The sequence below is a fragment of the Oncorhynchus keta genome, unplaced genomic scaffold (genome assembly GCF_023373465.1).
Source record: "Oncorhynchus keta strain PuntledgeMale-10-30-2019 unplaced genomic scaffold, Oket_V2 Un_contig_2689_pilon_pilon, whole genome shotgun sequence".
Classification (NCBI taxonomy): domain Eukaryota; kingdom Metazoa; phylum Chordata; class Actinopteri; order Salmoniformes; family Salmonidae; genus Oncorhynchus; species Oncorhynchus keta.
This window is the reverse complement of record NW_026285230.1, coordinates 86,925-107,458: the sequence shown is the minus strand read 5'-3', so window position 1 is coordinate 107,458 and position 20,534 is coordinate 86,925. Positions and strand designations below refer to the sequence as shown.

The following is a 20,534-nucleotide window of genomic DNA, read 5'->3' as shown; positions in this document are numbered from 1 at the left end:
TTTGGAATGCAGACACTACCTTATCCAATGGGAACTCTGTAAATCACTTCAAAGAATGTGTCAGTCGATGTTCTATTATTCTCAGTCTTTATTTTGGTGTTTATAAAAACAACGTGTATGCTACTTGAAGTTCTGTGTGTATACTTGAAATCTCACCGTTAGATTGTTTTCTACGAGTATATTGTTGCCATTATTATTCCATCACTTCAGTTGTTTTTAGTATATTGCACGTTATAGTGAACATGAATGTACTTCTCCTAGGCTGAGCACTTTACTATTAAAGGCATTGGGCCACCAAAACCTCTTGCATTTTCAGTACTACTTTACAAATAGCATCTCTCCTGCAATTTTTGTAAGATTTGGGAGGTAAAATCTCTTGAGTCCTTTGTGACGTGACTTCTGTTGAATAGTTAGAAATATAGTGATGTGTACTTGTATGTGATCCACAAAATGACTGACAATGGAGAGTGTGAAAACAAACCCAATGTACATGGACAATTAAAGGATCCTTTATTGCCGAGTCCCTGTCACCTAAAATGGACGTTTATGCCAGAGCTGAACTTGGAGACAGGTTTTCATTTCATTGGTCCTAAACTGCCTCCCGACGTCAGGAAATGAAACTGCACTCTCAACAGTATCGACCCTAGCTCAGCGGTCCCGACCCTAGCTCAGCGGTCCCGACCATAGCTCAGCGGTCCCGACCATAGCTCAGTGGTCCCGACCCTAGCTCAGCGGTCCCGACCCTAGCTCAGCGGTCCCGACCATAGCTCAGTGGTCCCGACCCTAGCTCAGTGGTCCCGACCCTAGCTCAGCGGTCCCGACCATAGCTCAGCGGTCCCGACCATAGCTCAGCGGTCCCGACCATAGCTCAGCGGTCCCGACCATAGCTCAGCGGTCCCGACCATAGCTCAGCGGTCCCGACCCTGGCTCAGCGGTCCCGACCATAGCTCAGCGGTCCCGACCATAGCTCAGCGGTCCCGACCATAGCTCAGCGGTCCCGACCATAGCTCAGCGGTCCCGACCATAGCTCAGCGGTCCCGACCATAGCTCAGCGGTCCCGACCCTGGCTCAGCGGTCCCGACCCTAGCTCAGCGGTCCCGACCATAGCTCAGCGGTCCCGACCCTAGCTCAGCGGTCCCGACCCTGGCTCAGCGGTCCCGACCATAGCTCAGCGGTCCCGACCATAGCTCAGCGGTCCCGACCCTGGCTCAGCGGTCCCGACCATAGCTCAGCGGTCCCGACCATAGCTCAGCGGTCCCGACCATAGCTCAGTGGTCCCGACCATAGCTCAGTGGTCCCGACCATAGCTCAGTGGTCTCGACCTATTACCTTTATGGTCCACTACTTTTGACCAGGGTCAATAGGGTTCACTTTATAAAGAATGGGGTGCCATTTGGGACTCATTCTCTGAGCTACAGCACCAACAATACTGTGATACAAACCTAAAGGAGACTGAGCTACATCACCAACAACACTGTGATATAAAACCTAAAAGAGACTGAGCTACATCACCAACAATACACTGATATAAACCTAAAGGAGACTGAGCTACATCACCAACAACACTGATATAAACATAAAGGAGACTGAGCTACAGCACCAACAATACTCTGATATAAAACCTAAAGGAGACTGAGCTACATCACCAACAACACTGATATAAACATAAAGGAGACCGAGCTACAGCACCAACAATACTCTGATATAAAACCTAAAGGAGACTGAGCTACATCACCAACAATACTCTGATATAAAACCTAAAGGAGACTGAGCTACATCACCAACAACACTGATACAAACCTAAAGGAGACTGAGCTACATCACCAACAACTCTGATATAAACATAAAGGAGACTGAGCTACAGCACCAACAACACTCTGATATAAACCTAAAGGAGACTGAGCTACAGCACCAACAATACTCTGATATAAACCTAAAAGAGACTGAGCTACATCACCAACAATACTCAACAATAATAAAACCTAAAGGAGACTGAGCTAAGGCACCAACAACACTCTGATATAAACCTAAAGGAGACTGCGCTACATCAACAACAATACTCAACAATAATAAAACCTAAAGGAGACTGAGCTACAGCACCAACAATACTCTGATATAAACCTAAAAGAGACTGAGCTACATCACCAACAATACTCAACAATAATAAAACCTAAAGGAGACTGAGCTAAGGCACCAACAACACTCTGATATAAACCTAAAGGAGACTGCGCTACATCAACAACAATACTCAACAATAATAAAACCTAAAGGAGAGGGTAGAGATATGCTATGATGCACTCTTTGGAAGTTGCATGATAACAGCCCTGTACCGAAGATTATATTTAGAGTTAATGGCTCAGTTATACAGTATTTGCAAATACTGCGCATCTCAAACATACTTTATTATCACACGTAGATTAGAAGTGTCGATGTGTAGCATTTGCAATTTAATCTTTACAGCCTTACAACAAAACATGACAAGTGAGGAATGATTGTTAAAAATATTTATGGAATTTCTCACGTTAAAATGATCCGAGTTATCATAAGTACATCCAGTAATAATGTCTATGTGCCAAATGGCAACCTATACTTTATAGTGCACTACATTGGACCAGGGTCAATAGGGCTTTGGTCAAAAGTAGTGCACTATGTAGGTAATAGGGTGTTATTTGGGATTTACAACCTGCGTGTTTTGTCAGCTCCAGGATAATGAATTGTACAAAGAAAGAGACCATCTCCATTTTACATTATTTACAATGAATACAGAAATGTTAATGGTACTCAATAGTTAAATACTGATATACAGCGTTGGGGTTCAGTTTCATTTCAATTCAGGTAGGAAACGGAAACTCCAATTAAATTGTTCCTCATTAAAAAGCTTTGAGAATAAATGTAAATATCAGTTTAGTTCCTGAATTGAAATGGAACTGAGCCCAAGGCTGGCTGATATAAAGGCTGTTATTCCCAGAGATTCAGAGCTACAGACGTACTCTCATATCATTGTACTGATAGTCAAGAAGTACCTGCAGCATTTCAACCATAGATTTGTCTGAATCACAAAGCCAATACTTCACATCATGGACATCATAAATCATTTCAATAAATGACCTACACAGCAGACAGGAAATGTGACAAGTAGATCATCAAAAGGCTGAATCAGACTGCTGAAACACTCCCTCTATTTAAACTATAAGGCAGTATTAGCCTACGTGGCTGGAAGTACCCGTTCCCATTAGTTAATTCTGATAATAATTGTAAGTCGCTCTGGATAAGAGTGTCTGCTAAATGACTTAAATGTAAATGTAAATAATAATCAACTAAAATATGTTGGTGATGGCCATTTCAGATTCAAATTAAATTGACATCAAGATAATAAGAAATGTTGCAAATGACAGAGGCTTAGAATGACAAAGAAGATTTACCAGTAGGCCTAGAAATTAGAGGTCGACCGATTAATCATAATGGCCGATTAATTAGGGCCGATTTCAAGTTTCAGATTGTTATGAAAATCTGTATTTTGGGGCGCAGATTTGCAGATAAAAAAAAAAAACATTTTTTAAAATTAATTATACCTTTATTTAACTAGGCAAGTCAGTTAAGAACACATTCTTACTTTCAATGACGGCCTAAGAACGGTGGGTTAACTGCCTTGTTCAGGGGCAGAACGACAGATTGTCACCTGTCAGCTCGGGGGATCCAATCTTGCAACCTTACAGTTAACTAGTCCAACGCAATAACGACCTGCCTCTCTCTCGTTGCACTCCACAAGGAGCCTATTACGCGAATGCAGTAAGCCAAGGTAAGTTGCTAGCTAGCATTAAACTTATCTTATAAAAAACAATCAATCACAAGTTAACTACACATGGTTGATGATATTACTAGATATTATCTAGCGTATCCTGTGTTGCATATAATCTGACTGAGCATACAAGTATCTAAGTATCTGACTGAGCGGTGGTAGGCATATTTGTGCGTTTTGCCAGCAGCTCTTCATTGTGGCCAAGCATTGCACTGTTAATGACTTCAAGCCTATTAACTCCCGAGATTAGCTGGTGTTACCGATGTGAAAAAGGCTAGGTAGTTAACGCGCACTAATAGCATTTCAAACGTCACTCGCTCTGAGCCTTCTAGTAGTTGTTCCCCTTGCTCTGCATGGGTAACGCTGCTTCGAGGGTGGCTGTTGACGTTCTGTTGCTGGTTCGAGCCCAGGGAGGAGCGAGGAGAGGGTCGGAAGCTATACTGTTACACTGGCAATGCTAAAGTGCCTATAAGAACATCCAATAGTCAAAGGTTAATGAAATACAAAAGAGGGAAATAGTCCTATAATTCCCATAAAAACAACAACCTAAAACTTCTTACCTGGGAATATTGAAGACTCATGTTAAAAGGAACCACCAGCTTTAAATGTAACCTTTCTTACATGGCACATATTGCACTTTTACTTTCTTCTCCAACACTTTGTTTTTGCATTATTTAAACCAAATTGAACATGTTTCATTATTTAGTTGAGGCTAAATTGATTTTATTGATGTATTATATTAAGTTAAAATAAGTGTTAATTCAGTATTGTTGTAATTATCATTACTACAAATAAATAAATAAAAATCGGCTTCGGCTTTTTTTTGGTCCTCCAATAATCGGTATCGGCATTGAAAAATCCTAATCAGTCGACCTCTACTAGAAATATCTGGGACGTGTTCATTTTAGGGCCTGCAACGGAAAACATTTTAAAACATTTTGCAACTGAAAACGAAAATGATTGTTTCCATTGTCCAAGTGCCGTTTCAGTCCATTTTCATCCGTTTGGTGCCTAATGAACACGACCCAGGTCTGCGAACAGGAAAGGGCATGGACCAAGAGCCCTATTCAAACTGGTGCCCAGGCTATCTGGTGTTTCCTTGAGTAGTACGTCACTCAAAGCATGCAAGTGGGATTTATTTTTTAAACCAGCCTTGATCGAATAGGGCCCAAATATCTATTTTTAAACCAGACTTGATTGAAAAAGGACCAATATATGTATTTTAAACCAGACTTGATTGAAAAGGGACCAAATATCTATATTTTTCAACAAAAACCTCTGCCAGGGCTATGTTAGTAGAGTAGCATAGCCTTTTTTGTTAAGATTAGCATTGCAGTGGCCACTGATGGTCATTCCGCTTTATTGCTGCATACCATGGAATGATGGCAATGGCGGTCTCTTATTCTGGCCTGTTACAATGTACCTGCATATCATGGCACTATAGCCATTCATTCATTAAACTGTAGTAGGACAAACATTACATCACTACTACAACCCCCCCCAGGTCTATTATATGTACACATCCCAAAGTCACTTGCAAAATAGTTTGCATACGTCTTTGGCTGAGTGCATTGAAGGCAATAGCTGCGTGGACCATTACAATTGATCTCAAACCCCTGGTACGCGTACCAAATGTCAACCCTATTCCCTATTTAGTGCACTACTTTTGATCAGGGTTGGAACCCTATTCCCTATTTAGTGCACTACTTTTGATCAGGGTTGGAACCCTATTCCCTATTTAGTGCACTACTTTTGACCAGGGTTGGAACCCTATTCCCTTTTTAGTGCACTATTTTTGACCAGGGTGGGGGCATAGAAAGTATGGGTTCTCTGAAGTAGTGCACTATATAGTCAATATGCTGCCATTTGGGATATACATGCCATGTATAGAAATAGAATCAGGTCAAATGGACTCCGCCCCTAAACCTTAGATGACGTTCTATTCGATGCGATTGGAACTTGGGTCTGTTGGAATATTCCTGCTCAGTCTATCTATCCTCTTTCATGTCCTCTTAGTGATAAGAACATCTTATTCTAGGTAGGACTGCTATGTACAAGTATTTGTACCGCCACCATTCACATAAATATCCTTATCATTTATAATCTATTTAATTTAAAACTACTTGGTCCTTCATGTTTCAGAAATAATTGTAAAGTTCACAGTATACCTTATAAAGGTTCTACATTGGTACAGGTCATCTGCCGTATACTGTAGCTTGAATTGCAGCTATGATCAAATCTGTTGGGGTAGAACCGGATACTCTAATTTACACGCCAGAGAACGGGTCGACGTTATACTTAACTAATGGACTTATTAGTATTACACGCAAACCCATCTTGAATCTTGTGACCATGAACCACTTTTAAAAGTTTGCATAGATAGAAACCTTTAAAATGGACCAATTAATGCTGAAATTGACAGATTATTGGGAGCTTCACATCTTTCCACATGGTGTGGGGGTGGACGATATGGGCCATTTCATTTGATAGCTTATCCTCTTCATTCCCCCCAGAAAGATGGGAGTCCGTTTAGTAAAAGAAGCGCTGCCTAGATGTCAGTCGATGTATTGTGCCAGCCACCTGAAGCCATCTCCATAGCCCTGCTTCTTCAGGACACTGCACATGAAAATCTCCAGAGGTCGTGCCTGCAGCTCCTTCACCGACACGTTACCCTGGAGAAGAACAACAGGATCAAGCTGTTATAAAAGACCACTCCAGCAACACGTTACCCTGGAGAAGAACAACAGGATCAAGCTGTTATAAAAGACCAGTCCAGCAACACGTTACCCTGGAGAAGAACAACAGGATCAAGCTGTTATAAAAGACCACTCCAGCAACACGTTACCCTGGAGAAGAACAACAGGATCAAGCTGTTATAAAGACCAGTCCAGCAACACTGTTACCCTGGAGAAGAACAACAGGATCAAGCTGTTATAAAAGACCAGTCCAGCAACACGTTACCCTGGAGAAGAACAACAGGATCAAGCTGTTATAAAAGACCAGTCCAGCAACACGTTACCCTGGAGAAGAACAACAGGATCAAGCTGTTATAAAAGACCACTCCAGCAACACGTTACCCTGGAGAAGAACAACAGGATCAAGCTGTTATAAAAGACCAGTCCAGCAACACGTTACCCTGGAGAAGAACAACAGGATCAAGCTGTTATAAAAGACCAGTCCAGCAACACGTTACCCTGGAGAAGAACAACAGGATCAAGCTGTTATAAAAGACCAGTCCAGCAACACGTTACCCTGGAGAAGAACAACAGGATCAAGCTGTTATAAAAGACCAGTCCAGCAACACGTTACCCTGGAGAAGAACAACAGGAACAAGCTGTTATAAAAGACCAGTCCAGCAACACGTTACTCTGGAGAAGAACAACAGGATCAAGCTGTTATAAAAGACCAGTCCAGCAACACGTTACCCTGGAGAAGAACAACAGGATCAAGCTGTTATAAAAGACCACTCCAGCAACACGTTACCCTGGAGAAGAACAACAGGATCAAGCTGTTATAAAAGACCAGTCCAGCAACACGTTACCCTGGAGAAGAACAACAGGATCAAGCTGTTATAAAAGACCACTCCAGCAACACGTTACCCTGGAGAAGAACAACAGGATCAAGCTGTTATAAAAGACCACTCCAGCAACACGTTACCCTGGAGAAGAACAACAGGATCAAGCTGTTATAAAAGACCACTCCAGCAACACGTTACCCTGGAGAAGAACAACAGGATCAAGCTGTTATAAAAGACCACTCCAGCAACACGTTACCCTGGAGAAGAACAACAGGATCAAGCTGTTATAAAAGACCAGTCCAGCAACACGTTACCCTGGAGAAGAACAACAGGATCAAGCTGTTATAAAAGACCACTCCAGCAACTTCACCTTTTTTTCTGCTGAAAAACATTATCCCCTAAATATCGTAATGTACACACACTTAAGGTTTAAAAAAAAGAAGAATAAGAATGTTTTACCCACTTGTGCCATACAGTGCATTCAGAAACTATTCAGACCCCTTGACTTTTTCCACATTGTTAGGTTACAGCCTCATTCTAAAATGTATTCAATTATTTGTTTTCCTCATCAATCTATCTCTACCTGCACATTCATCTTCTGCCGATCTACCGTTCCAGTGTTTAATTGCTATATTGTAATTACTTCGCCACCATGGCCTATTTATTTCCTTATCTTACCTCATTTGCACTCACTGTATATAGACTTTTTGTTTTCTTTTGTTCTACTGTATTATTGACTGTATGTTTTGTTTATTCCATGTGTAACTCTGTGTTGTTGTATGTGTCAAACTGCTATGCTTTATATTGGGCAGGTCACAGTTGCAAATGAGAACTTGCTCTCAACTAGCCTACCTGGTTAAATAAAGGTGTTCTCAACTAGCCTACTTGGTTAAATAAAGGTGTTCTCAACTAGCCTACCTGGTTAAATAAAGGTGTTCTCAACTAGCCTACTTGGTTAAATAAAGGTGTTCTCAACTAGCCTACCTGGTTAAATAAAGGTGAAATTTAAAAAAATATTTAAAAAATACACACAACAATGCATAATAAAGCAACAACAGGTTACATTTTTTTGCAAATTTATATAAAAATAATAAATTAACTAATTTCCATAAGTATTCAGACCCTTTGTTGTGAGACTCAACATTGAGCTCAGGTGCATCCTGTTTCCATTGATCATCCTTCAGATGTTTCTACAACTTGATTGGAGTCCACCTATAGTATATTAAATTGATTGGACATGATTTGGAAAGACACCTGTGTGTGCTACAGTTGACAGTGCATGTCAGAGGAAAAAAAAACAAGCCATGAGGTTGAAGGAATTGTCCATAGAGCTCCGAGACAGGATTGTGTCGAGGCACAGATCTGGGGAAGGGTACCAAAAAATGTCTGCAGCATTGAAGGTCCCCAAGAATACAGAGGCCACCATCATTCGTAAATGGAAGAAGTTTGGAACCACCAAGACTCTTTCTAGAGCTGGCCACCTGGCAAAACTGACCAATCAGGGGAGAAGGGACTTTGTCAGGGAGGTGACCAAGAACCCAATGGTCACTCTGACAGAGCTCCAGAGTTCCTCTGTGGAGATGGGAGAACCTTCCAGAAGCACAACCATCCCTTCAGCACTACACCAATCAGGATTTTATGGCAGAGTGGCCAGAAGGAAGCCACTCAGTAAAAAGGCACACGACAGCCCACTTGGAGTTTGCCAAAAGGCACCTGAAGAGACTGACCATGAGAAACAAGATTCTCTGGTCTGATGGAACCAAGATTGAACTCTTTGGCCTGAATGCCAAGCGTCACGTCTGGAGGAAAACCTGGCACCATCCCTACGGTGAAGCATGGTGGTGGCAGCATCATGCTGTGGGGATGATTTTCAGCGGCAGGGACTGGGAGACTAGCCAGGATCAGCAGAGAGAAAACCTTGATGAAAACCTGTTCAGGAGCTCAGACTGGGGCAGAGATTCACTTTCCAACAGGACAATGACCCTAAGCACACAGCCAAGACAACGCAGGAGTGGCTTCAGGACAAGTCTCTGAATGTCCTTGAGTGGCCCAGCCAGAGCCCAGACTTGAACCCGATCAAACATCTTTGGAAAGACCCGAAAATAGCTGTGCAGCCACACTCTCCATCCACCCTGACAGAGCTGGAGAGGATCTGCAGAGAAGAATGGGAGAAACTCCCCAAATACAGGTGTGCCAAGCTTGTAGCGTCATATCCAAGAAGACTCGAAGCTGTAATCTCTGCTTCAACAAAGTACTGAGTAAAGGGTCTGAATACTTTTACATTTCTTTATTTTTTTTTTACCCCTTTTTCTCCCCAATTTTCGTGGTATCCAATTGTTTTAGTAGCTATCTTGTCTCATCGCTACAACTCCCGTACGGGCTCGGGAGAGACGAAGGTTGAAAGTCATGCGTCCTCCGATACACAACCCAACCACTGCTTCTTAACACAGTGTGCATCCAACCCGGAAGCCAGACGCACCAATGTGTCGGAGGAAACACCGTGCAATGAGACAAGGACATCCCGCCAATTGTGCGTCGCCCCACGGACCTCCCGGTCGCGGCCGGTTACGACAGAGCCTGGGCGCGAACCCAGAGTCTCTGGTGGCACAGCTGGCGCTGCAGTACAGCGCCCTTAACCACTGCGCCACCCAGGAGGCCCCGGGTCTGAATACTTATGTAAAATGTGATATTTTCCTTTTTTTTAATGAATTTACACAAATTTCTAAAAACCTGTTTTTGTCATTATATGGGGTTGTGTGTAGCTTGATGAGGAAAGGCTGTGGGTTAGGGTTAGGGTTAGTGTAGAAGTGTGGAAAAATGTTGAGTGGTCTGAATACCTTCCGAAGGGCAACTGTACCTGGACCACCTATTGAGATGGGGCTTTTGTTAAGTAAAATCAGGTGATAAATGAGGTGAAAATAGACTGGAGTACCATTAACATATTCTACAGCATATCTAAAGAACGTGAATACTGTACCGCACACACACGTCATTCAGACACACACACACACACACACACGTTAGTTGTGTTATACACTCATCTGAAATGGACTTTTAAAAAAATAAGATAATGATAATATAATAATAATAATAATGATACAATAATAATAATAATAATAATAATAATAATGATACAATAATAATAATAATAATGATACAATAATAATAATAATAATAATGATACAATAATAATAATAATAATGATACAATAATAATAATAATAATAATGATACAATAATAATAATAATAATGATACAATAATAATAATAATAATAATAATAATAATGATACAATAGTAATAATAATAATAATGATACAACAATAATAATAAAATAATAATACAATAATAATAATAATAATAATAATAATAATAATAATAATATAATAATAATAATAACAATAATAATAATAATAATAATACAATAATAATAATAATACAATAATAATAATAATATAATAATAATAATAATAATAATAAAATAATAATAATAATAATAATAATAATTTTTTTATTTTTTATTTTTTTATTTCACCTTTATTTAACCAGGTAGGCTAGTTGAGAACAAGTTCTCATTTGCAACTGCGACCTGGCCAAGATAAAGCAAAGCAGTGTGAACAGACAACACAGAGTTACACATGGAGTAAGCAATTTAGCAAGTCAATAACACAGTAGAAAAAAATGGGCAGTCTATATACAATGTGTGCAAAAGGCATGAGGAGGTAGGCGAATAATACAATTTTGCAGATTAACACTGGTGATAAATGATCAGATGGGCATGTACAGGTAGAGATATTGGTGTGCAAAAGAGCAGAAAAGTAAATAAATAAAAACAGTATAAAAACAGTATGGGAATGAGGTAGGTGAAAAAGGGTGAGCTATTTACCAATAGACTATGTACAGCTGCAGCGATCGGTTAGCTGCTCGGATAGCTGATGTTTGAAGTTGGTGAGGGAGATAAAAGTCTCCAACTTCAGCGATTTTTTGCAATTCGTTCCAGTCACAGGCAGCAGAGTACTGGAACGAAAGGCGGCCAAATGAGGTGTTGGCTTTAGGGATGATCAGTGAGATACACCTGCTGGAGCGCGTGCTACGGATGGGTGTTGCCATCGTGACCAGTGAACTGAGATAAGGCGGAGCTTTACCTAGCATGGACTTGTAGATGACCTGGAGCCAGTGGGTCTGGCGACGAATATGTAGTGAGGGCCAGCCGACTAGAGCATACAAGTCGCAGTGGTGGGTGGTATAAGGTGCTTTAGTGACAAAACGGATGGCACTGTGATAGACTGCATCCAGTTTGCTGAGTAGAGTGTTGGAAGCCATTTTGTAGATGACATCGCCGGTCGAGGATCGGTAGGATAGTCAGTTTTACTAGGGTAAGCTTGGCAGCGTGAGTGAAGGAGGCTTTGTTGCGGAATAGAAAGCCGACTCTGGATTTGATTTTTGATTGGAGATGTTTGATGTGAGTCTGGAAGGAGAGTTTGCAGTCTAGCCAGACACCTAGGTACTTATAGATGTCCACATATTCAAGGTTGGAACCATCCAGGGTGGTGATGCTAGTCGGGCATGCGGGTGCAGGCAGCGATCGGTTGAAAAGCATGCATTTGGTTTTACTCGCGTTTAGGAGCAGTTGGAGGCCACGGAAGGAGTGCTGTATGGCATTGAAGCTCGTTTGGAGGTTGGATAGCACAGTGTCCAATGACGGGCCGAAAGTATATAGAATGGTGTCGTCTGCGTAGAGGTGGATCAGGGAATCGCCCGCAGCAAGAGCAACATCATTGATATATACAGAGAAAAGAGTCGGCCCGAGAATTGAACCCTGTGGCACCCCCATAGAGACTGCCAGAGGACCGGACAGCATGCCCTCCGATTTGACACACTGAACTCTGTCTGCAAAGTAATTGGTGAACCAGGCAAGGCAGTCATCCGAAAACCGAGGCTGTTGAGTCTGCCGATAAGAATTTGGTGATTGACAGAGTCGAAAGCCTTGGCGAGGTCGATGAAGACGGCTGCACAGTACTGTCTTTTATCGATGGCGGTTATGATATCATTTAGTACCTTGAGTGTGGCTGAGGTGCACCCGTGACCGGCTCGGAAACCAGATTGCACAGCGGAGAAGGTACGGTGGGATTCGAGATGGTCAGTGACCTGTTTGTTGACTTGGCTTTCAAAGACCTTAGATAGGCAGGGCAGGATGGATATAGGTCTATAGCAGTTTGGGTCCAGGGTGTCTCCCCTTGAAGAGGGGGATGACTGCGGCAGCTTTCCAATCCTTGGGGATCTCAGACGATATGAAAGAGAGGTTGAACAGGCTGGTAATAGGGGTTGCGACAATGGCGGCAGATAGTTTCAGAAATAGCGGGTCCAGATTATCAAGCCCAGCTGATTTGTACGGGTCCAGGTTTTGCAGCTCTTTCAGAACATCTGCTATCTGGATTTGGGTAAAGGAGAACCTGGAGAGGCTTGGGTGAGGAACTACGGGGGGCGGAGCTGTTGGCCGAGGTTGGAGTAGCCAGGCGGAAGGCATGGCCAGCCGTTGAGAAGTGCTTATTGAAGTTTTCGATAATCATGGATTTATCGGTGGAGACCGTGTTTCCTAGCCTCAGTGCAGTGGGCAGCTGGGAGGAGGTGCTCTTGTTCTCCATGGACTTCACAGTGTCCCAGAACTTTTGGAGTTGGAGTTACAGGATGCAAACTTCTGCCTGAAGAAGCTGGCCTTAGCTTTCCTGACTGACTGCGTGTATTGGTTCCTGACTTCCCTGAACAGTTGCATATCACGGGGCTATTCGATGCTATTGCAGTCCGCCACAGGATGTTTTTGTGCTGGTCGAGGGCAGTCAGGTCTGGAGTGAACCAAGGGCTGTATCTGTTCTTGGTTCTGCATTTTTTGAACGGAGCATGCTTATCTAAAATGGTGAGGAAGTTACTTTTAAAGAATGACCAGGCATCCTCAACTGACGGGATGAGGTCAATGTCCTTCCAGGATACACGGGCCAGGTCGATTAGAAAGGCCTGCTCACAGAAGTGTTTTAGGGAGCGTTTGACAGTGATGAGGGGTGGTCGTTTGACTGCGGCTCCGTGGCGGATACAGGCGATGAGGCAGTGATCGCTGAGATCCTGGTTGAAGACAGCGGAGGTATATTTGGAGGGCCAGTTGGTCAGGATGACGTCTATGAGGGTGCCCTTGTTTACAGAGTTAGGGTTGTACCTGGTGGGTTCCTTGATGATTTGAGTGAGATTGAGGGCATCTAGCTTAGATTGTAGGACTGCCGGGTGTTAAGCATATCCCAGTTTAGGTCACCTAACAGAACAAACTCTGAAGCTAGATGAGGGGCGATCAATTCACAAATGGTGTCCAGGGCGCAGCTGGGAGCTGACGGGGTCGGTAGCAGGCGGCAACAGTGATAGACTTGTTTCTGGAGAGAGTAATTTTCAAAATTAGTAGTTCAAACTGTTTGGGTATGGACCTGGAAAGTATGACATTACTTTGCAGGCTATCTCTGCAGTAGACTGCGACTCCGCCCCTTTGGCAGTTCTATCTTGACGGAAGATGTTATAGTTGGGTATGGAAATCTCTGAATTTTTGGTGGCCTTCCTGAGCCAGGATTCAGACACGGCAAGGACATCAGGGTTAGCAGAGTGTGCTAAAGCAGTGAGTAAAACAAACTTAGGAGGAGGCTTCTGATGTTGACATGCATAAAACCAAGACTTTTTCGATCACAGAAGTCAACAAATGAGGGTACCTGGGGGCATGCAGGGCCTGGGTTTACCTCCACATCACCCGCGGAACAGAGAAGGAGTAGTATGAGGGTGCGGCTAAAGGCTATCAAAACTGGTCGCCTAGAGCGTTGGGGGCAGAGGATAAGAGGAGCAGGTTTCTGGGCATGGTAGAATATATTCAGGGCATAATGCGCAGACAGGGGTATGGTGGGGTGCGGGTACAGCGGAGGTAAGCCCAGGCACTGGGTGATGATGAGAGAGGTTGTATCTCTGGACATGCTGGTTGTAATGGGTGAGGTCACCGCATGTGTGGGGGGTGGGACAAAGGAGGTAACAGGGGTATGCAGAGTGGATCTAGGGGCTCCATTGTGAATAATAATAATAATAATACAATAATAATAATAATAATACAATAATAATAATAATAATAATACAATAATAATAATAATAATAATACAATAATAATAATAATAATACAATAATAATAATAATACAATAATAATAATAATAATACAATAATAATAATAATACAATAATAATAATAATAATAATGATACAATAATAATAATAATAATAATAATACAATAATAATAATAATAATAATGATACAATAATAATAATAATAATAATAATGATACAATAGTAATAATAATAATAATGATACAATAATAATAATAATAATAATACAATAATAATAATAATAATAATAATACAATAATAATAATAATAATAATGATACAATAATAATAATAAAATAATAATAGTATTGATACAATAATAATGATACAATAATAATAATACAATAATAATAATAATGATGATACAAATTCCACAGGCTACATCTATCTCTATGCTTACCTTTCCAGTGCATTGTCCATCGAGAACGAACGCCTGCCTCAGTCCCCCTTCACTGACGGCTTCAGGACGGTCTATCTTGTTACCCAGGACCAGCACAGGCACAGAGAGGATGGTCTCATCTGCTAACAGGGCCTGAACACACACACACACACACACACACACACACACACACACACACACACACACACACACACACACACACACACACACACACACACACACACACGAGGTTGAGTAATGAGACAGATGGGACAGTGAGAATGTTTGTTGTGTGCCCTGGTGTAACCTGCCTCAACTGGGCTACCTCAACGCGTGGGTTTTGTGTATGCATTTTTCACAATGAATTTTCATAAATTAGACACATTGTGAGCAGTGGAAGTGACTTACATCAAGTTCGATCTTGGATTCTGTAAGGCGGTCGTGGTCGGCACAGTCAACCAGAAAGACAACTCCATTGATAGCCGGCAGGTAGTTCTTCCAAACTCTTCTAGCTGTGAAAGAGACAGAAGATGTAGCACATGAGGTAATGTGTCAAGATGCTGACCAAACCCTAGAAAGACAATGTAATGAGTCAAGATACTGACCAAACCCTAGAAAGACAATGTGATGTGTCAAGATGCTGACCAAACCCTAGAAAGACAATGTAAAGTGTCAAGATGCTGACCAAACCCTAGAAAGACATGATGTAATGAGTCAAGATGCTGACCAAACCCTAGAAAGACAATGTAATGAGTCAAGATGCTGACCAAACCCTAGAAAGACAATGTAATGAGTCAAGATGCTGACCAAACCCTAGAAAGACATGATGTAATGTGTCAAGATGCTGACCAAACCCTAGAAAGACAATGTAAAGAGTCAAGATGCTGACCAAACCCTAGAAAGACATGATGTAATGAGTCAAGATGCTGACCAAACCCTAGAAAGACAATGTAATGAGTCAAGATGCTGACCAAACCCTAGAAAGACATGATGTAATGAGTCAAGATGCTGACCAAACCCTAGAAAGACATGATGTAATGTGTCAAGATGCTGACCAAACCCTAGAAAGACAATGTAAAGAGTCAAGATGCTGACCAAACCCTAGAAAGACATGATGTAATGTGTCAAGATGCTGACCAAACCCTAGAAAGACATGATGTAATGAGTCAAGATGCTGACCAAACCCTAGAAAGACAATGTAATGAGTCAAGATGCTGACCAAACCCTAGAAAGACAATGTAAAGAGTCAAGATGCTGACCAAACCCTAGAAAGACAATGTAATGAGTCAAGATGCTGACCAAACCCTAGAAAGACATGATGTAATGTGTCAAGATGCTGACCAAACCCTAGAAAGACAATGTAAAGAGTCAAGATGCTGACCAAACCCTAGAAAGACATGATGTAATGAGTCAAGATGCTGACCAAACCCTAGAAAGACAATGTAAAGAGTCAAGATGCTGACCAAACCCTAGAAAGACAATGTAATGAGTCAAGATGCTGACCAAACCCTAGAAAGACATGATGTAATGTGTCAAGATGCTGACCAAACCCTAGAAAGACAATGTAATGAGTCAAGATGCTAACCAAACCCTAGAAAGACATGATGTAATGTGTCAAGATGCTGACCAAACCCTAGAAAGACATGATGTAATGAGTCAAGATGCTGACCAAACCCTAGAAAGACATGATGTAATGAGTCAAGATGCTGACCAAACCCTAGAAAGACAATGTAATGTGTCAAGATGCTGACCAAACCCTAGAAAGACAATGTAATGAGTCAAGATGCTGACCAAACCCTAGAAAGACAATGTAAAGAGTCAAGATGCTGACCAAACCCTAGAAAGACAATGTAAAGAGTCAAGATGCTGACCAAACCCTAGAAAGACATGATGTAATGTGTCAAGATGCTGACCAAACCCTAGAAAGACACAGTGTCCAACTTAGTTAGGCCGAAGTCTTACCTTGTACGTGGCCGCCCAGATCAAACGTGGTGAATGTCATTCCAGCTATCGTCAACTCTTCCGATGCTTCAGGGAGAAACAAAACACATTTTAAAAAACGACTGACATTGTGTTCACTGCCGTTATTGGGACGTTAAAAACAACACAATAAAGTAGGTTGAGATGATGCCGCCTACTTGGATGCAACGTGGGCACATGCTGTCCAAGTCGGTCATCTTTCAGCATATGCAGAAGGGTTGTTTTACCAGCATTATCCAACCCCAGGAAAACCAACTTTCCTGATTTTTTGTACAACCCTGGGAAAGCACATTGACAAAGTTCATTCAACTTTTGAGTTGTAAAAACACACCACCACTCATTGTGACATGCAGTACTATACTGATCAGGGTGGGTATAATGTGTGGAACGTTCCAACAGGAATCTGTTCCAAAAACTTTGTAAAATAACAAGGATGCCCACAAACAACGCATACAAAGTTGTATAGCGGCAGAATAAGATACCGGGTAGAGAGGGTGGGCTATTTTGTTACGTTTTTCACTCACCACGTTTATTCCGAAAAATGTCTGTCCTCACTCTGGTAGCCTACGGACAAACATTAAGAATAAGCTACCTAGTTAGTTGATTCCTAATTCGGCAGCTAGTAAGCGAGGTGAATTGATCATGTTACTTTGTATTCGTTGTTTGTGGGCATCCTTATTTACAGCGTTTTTTGGAACAGATTCTAGGTGGAACATAACACACATTGTACCCACCCTACTGATAATACATTATACCCACCCTGCCGATAATACATTATACCCACCCTGCCGATAATACATTATACCCACCCTACCGATAATACATTATACCCACCCTACCGATAAGACATTATACCCACCCTGCCGATAATACATTATACCCACCCTGCCGACAATACATTATACCCACCCTGCCGACAATACATTATACCCACCCTGCCGACAATACATTATACCCACCCTGCCGATAATACATTATACCCACCCTGCCGATAATACATTATACCCACCCTGCCGATAATACATTATACCCACCCTGCCGATAATACATTATACCCACCCTGCCAATAATACATTATACCCACCCTGCCGACCCACCCTGCCGATAATACATTATACCCACCCTGCCGATAATACATTATACCCACCCTGTTGATAGTACATTATACCCACCCTGCCGATAATACATTATACCCACCCTGCCGATAATACATTATACCCACCCTGCCGATAATACATTATACCCACCCTGCCGATAATACATTATACCCACCCTGCCGATAATACATTATACCCACCCTGCTGATAATACATTATACCCACCCTGCTGATAATACATTATACCCACCCTGCCGATAATACATTATACCCACCCTGCCGATAATACATTATACCCACCCTGCCGATAATACATTATACCCACCCTGCCGATAATACATTATACCCACCCTGCCGATAATACATTATACCCACCCTGCCAATAATACATTATACCCACCCTGCCGATAATACATTATACCCACCCTGCTGATAATATATTTTAAGTTATTGACGTGAAATCAGAGATTACCTAAAAACTGTAGCACACCACTAAAGCCTCTGTAGAGCCAATCAAAGAGGAATGACATTTCACTGGTCTTTGCCTAAGAAAGAAAACAATCGGGAAGTTAGCTAGCTAGTAGTTAGCACACTGACAACTCAAGACGGGATCAACTTGTCTCACTGGATCAGCAGTATTTTGACATTTGCATCATGACTATAGTGATAGCTACAGACTCTCTTCACACAAATGCACTTGCTACTGATGCTAGCCAGCTTTAGGTTTATCAACAACAATTACAAGTCTTTTCTTATCCTAGCATGCTATTAGTTAGCACCAGCTGATCGCTAACTTAGCTTGCTATCTCGGCTACGTGGCTATCAGCTTATCTGAAATCCTGGCCTCATGTGGACTAAGGACTCTTTAAGACAGACAGACAGCTCTCCCTTTCGAAGTAAATGTATGACGGAACACACGTAACCTTATGTAACTATATAAATGACTGAATATTTGTAATAAAGCTGCCAAAAGCTTACCTGTCCCTGTCGACAATGACAGCTTTGGTCAGAATGTTTTTGCGGATTCGATCAACGAACAGCTGATTGTATTGTTCTTCGAGGTGACTTCGGGAACTTCCTAACTACCCCGGTGGCGCACTAGCGCCGCCTGCTGTGCGGGAGTATATTGCATTTTTTGTATTTATTTATTTAATTTCACCTTTATTTAACCAGGTAGGCAAGTTGAGAACAAGTTCTCATTTACAATTGCGACCTGGCCAAGATAAAGCAAAGCAGTTAGACACATACAACAACACAGAGTTACACATGGAGTAAAACAAACATACAGTCAATAATACAGTAGAAAGATAAGTCTATATACAATGTGAGCAAATGAGGTGAGATGAGGCCATGGTGGCGAAGTAAATACAATATAGCAAGTAAAACAGTGGAATGGTAGATTTTCAGTGGAATAATGTGCAAAGCAGAAATAAAAATAATGGGGTACAAATAAATAGGGTTTATGGCATTCACCTTTCACCTACCTTTCCCATAAAATACCTCAGATCCTCTGCATTATATCATAGGCATTATATTTAGACATTGCATCTACTAGCTCCCATCGTTTCCTCTTGGCAGTGGAGGATTGTTGGATGGAGTGATTCTTCAGCAGTTCTTTTCACGGTGTGATTTCCGGGTAAGAGTCAACTTCAAGGAAACTGATTTTATTCAACACACCTGTTTAAAGAGCTTTTCTTCTGTCTGCTATAAGGCTTGTGTTGTGATACAGGACCACTAGATACGAGTAAAGACTGTGTTCAGAACCGGAGGAGGGGGATGTGGTGATACAGGACCACTAGATACGAGTAAAGACTGTGTTCAGAACCAGAGGAGGGGGATGTGGTGATACAGGACCACTAGATACGAGTAAAGACTGTGTTCAGAACCGGAGGAGGGGGATGTGGTGATACAGGACCACTAGATACGAGTAAAGACTGTGTTCAGAACCGGAGGAGGGGGATGTGGTGATACAGGACCACTAGATACGAGTAAAGACTGTGTTCAGAACCGGAGGAGGGGGATGTGGTGATACAGGACCACTAGATACGAGTAAAGACTGTGTTCAGAACCAGAGGAGGGGGATGTGGTGATACAGGACCACTAGATACGAGTAAAGACTGTGTTCAGAACCGGAGGAGGGGATGTGGTGATACAGGACCACTAGATACGAGTAAAGACTGTGTTCAGAACCGGAGGAGGGGGATGTGGTGATACAGGACCACTAGATACGAGTAAAGACTGTGTTCAGAACCGGAGGAGGGGGATGTGGTGATACAGGACCACTAGATACGAGTAAAGACTGTGTTCAGAACCGGAGGAGGGGGATGTGGTGATACAGGACCACTAGATACGAGTAAAGACTGTGTTCAGAACCAGAGGAGGGGGATGTGGTGATACAGGACCACTAGATACGAGTAAAGACTGTGTTCAGAACCGGAGGAGGGGGATGTGGTGATACAGGACCACTAGATACGAGTAAAGACTGTGTTCAGAACCGGAGGAGGGGGATGTGGTGATACAGGACCACTAGATACGAGTAAAGACCGTTTTCAGAACCAGAGGAGGGGGATGTGGTGATACAGGACC

The 20,534-nt window shown here is 42.1% G+C and overlaps 1 protein-coding gene across 1 annotated transcript; it reads right to left on the bottom strand.

The window, feature by feature from the left end:
- Window positions 1–4,073: 4,073 nt before the first annotated feature.
- On the bottom strand, window positions 4,074–19,120 carry LOC127922729 (GTP-binding protein SAR1b-like). The gene is made up of 7 exons (XM_052506602.1): window positions 18,927–19,120; window positions 18,421–18,493; window positions 17,010–17,129; window positions 16,834–16,899; window positions 15,280–15,383; window positions 14,893–15,024; window positions 4,074–6,471 (listed from the first exon to the last, which is right to left on the bottom strand). Exons 2-7 carry the CDS (start codon window positions 18,476–18,478, stop codon window positions 6,355–6,357), a joined length of 597 nt encoding a protein of 198 aa, XP_052362562.1. The 5' UTR covers window positions 18,479–18,493; window positions 18,927–19,120; the 3' UTR covers window positions 4,074–6,354.
- Window positions 19,121–20,534: the final 1,414 nt, after the last annotated feature.